General features: G+C 31.7%; 2 protein-coding genes across 2 annotated transcripts in view; both read right to left on the bottom strand.

The window, feature by feature from the left end:
• LOC110022230 (cytochrome P450 71A9-like) overlaps positions 1-1,902 on the bottom strand; it is a 100,792-nt gene that overhangs the window by 1,833 nt on the left and 97,057 nt on the right. The window lies entirely within an intron of this gene.
• The window catches only part of LOC110022231 (probable UDP-3-O-acyl-N-acetylglucosamine deacetylase 2), a 49,738-nt gene that overhangs the window by 28,550 nt on the left and 19,286 nt on the right, over positions 1-1,902 (bottom strand). Inside the window, exon 5 of the mRNA XM_020721063.1 lies at positions 1,613-1,677. Coding sequence (XP_020576722.1) covers positions 1,613-1,677 — 65 coding nt within the window. The remainder of the gene's footprint in view (positions 1-1,612; positions 1,678-1,902) is intronic.

Here is a 1,902-nt window from a genome sequence, read left to right as displayed (position 1 = left end):
AGGGATCAAATAGTTTCATTGAGCTTCAAAAGAGTTACATCAAGGATTTCTAATTTTACAAAGATATGATTCTAAGTTACCACTCTATAAAGATGCATTTAGTTGCATTACTTGGCAAAGCGGGCAGCATGCACCTTCTATAGTTGACGCTAAAAGGCAAGAAAACACGACCCCCTGTTGTAGGAGGCAAAAACTAGAGTAAGGAAAGAAGAAACGATACAGTTTGTTGCAGACTTCTTTCACCTCTATGGGAAAGACGAACACCAAACACCTATTGCTATATGGCCAAATATAAGCTGTCCAAACTCCCCCTTTTTTTTCTTTTGTGTTAATAAAGAGAAATTGACCCCCTCCGTCTTCTCTCTATTTTCTTTACGGCTCTATTCAAATTGTTTTAAGTATTAACTGGTAGCACAACCTAGAATTAATAATTATTTCACTCCAAAGATTATTAGATCTTCAGAAAGTCATCAAAAGATCACATCACTCACGAAAAAATATTTAACCATGATTTTGCAAAGCTTAATTAAATATTTACAATAAATGAGAGAACTCAATCATATCTTACAAAATTTTAATACAAATAAAATTTTAGCTTAATAACTTTAACAATGAACAGACAATAGACAGCCCTACATATTATGCCAGCTGGCTGATCTAACGTTACAAAATTTTTATGAAGAATATGCAAGCATCTTCAATTAAATGTACTGATAATGACAAAAAGTTGTATTCACAAACAAACATAATTTATAATTTCGCAATTCTGTTCTCCAAGTTATAAGAAAATAGCTTGAAACTAAGGGCACCTCAGCTGAGTGGGCTGAACTTCAGTTCACGCAATATCATATCAAGGGAATACAAGCCGTTTTCAAGTCTACCTATCAAGCTTAAACAGCCAGGATAATACCAATCCCAAAGTTAACAATAGTTGAAAATGCAAAATATTTGTGTCATAATGATAAATCTGAAAACTGAACGCTTATTTGAATTTCCTTAATTTTAACTTTTTTTATTTAAAAAAGACAATATCCCTATTGCTCTACCAACCAAATCTATGGCGTTGTCGATTTGCAATTTGTATAGAAATTGCCTGCAATATCTTAACGGTTTAAATGTAATGACACATGTGGGCAGCACATCATCTAACATCTCATGCAAAATAACTAAATATATAAACCTCATACAAAGCATCCAAGGAAAACCCAATTTGATATCAATAAATCATGATGAAAGTTGAGTAAATTTCATTAGAAAAATATCGCTTCAAAGTCATTTGTTGCCCAAACATAAATTTTAAATTCCATAAAGTGCAATATTTCCAAATAAAAGAATTTTTTTACAAGTATACGAGTACATTAACAAAGTTCCAGTAAAAATTGAAGTGGATAGTTCGCTTAACAAATTTAAACCACTTCTAATTGTTATCAATAGAAGCATTCACAAAAAGTTGAAGAAAACAAACCCCTTGTGATGCTGATTGCAATACATAAAACATGTATGATGATCAGACATTTGATCTTTAGCCGACTCAAAATTTTCTTAAAATTGAAAGAAGATCAGTCGATCAATCTTAATCACACAAATAGTTTCAAGCCAGAGAAAAAACAACCTGCATACTAAAGCATTTTCAATTGACCCTCCTTGGATAAGACCAGCGTCATGCATGTGTTGAATCTACAAAAAAATCAAAATTGAATATTTTACTGTATTACCCAACAAACCCAAAAGGAGCTCTGCAAAAATTAGTTGAATTTTAATTAAAGGATCAATAGAAGCATGGCAGTATTTTTATTTGCCGAGTATGGAATTAGCATAAGAGTTGGCCTCGAGCATTGGGTTTCTTTTCATTTTTATGAAACAACTAGATAACCTTTTATCTAAAGTCCTATATATATATAT

Source organism: Phalaenopsis equestris, unplaced genomic scaffold, assembly GCF_001263595.1.
Source record: "Phalaenopsis equestris unplaced genomic scaffold, ASM126359v1 Scaffold000174, whole genome shotgun sequence".
NCBI classification, from domain to species: domain Eukaryota; kingdom Viridiplantae; phylum Streptophyta; class Magnoliopsida; order Asparagales; family Orchidaceae; genus Phalaenopsis; species Phalaenopsis equestris.
This window is presented reverse-complemented; position numbering and strand designations above follow the sequence as displayed.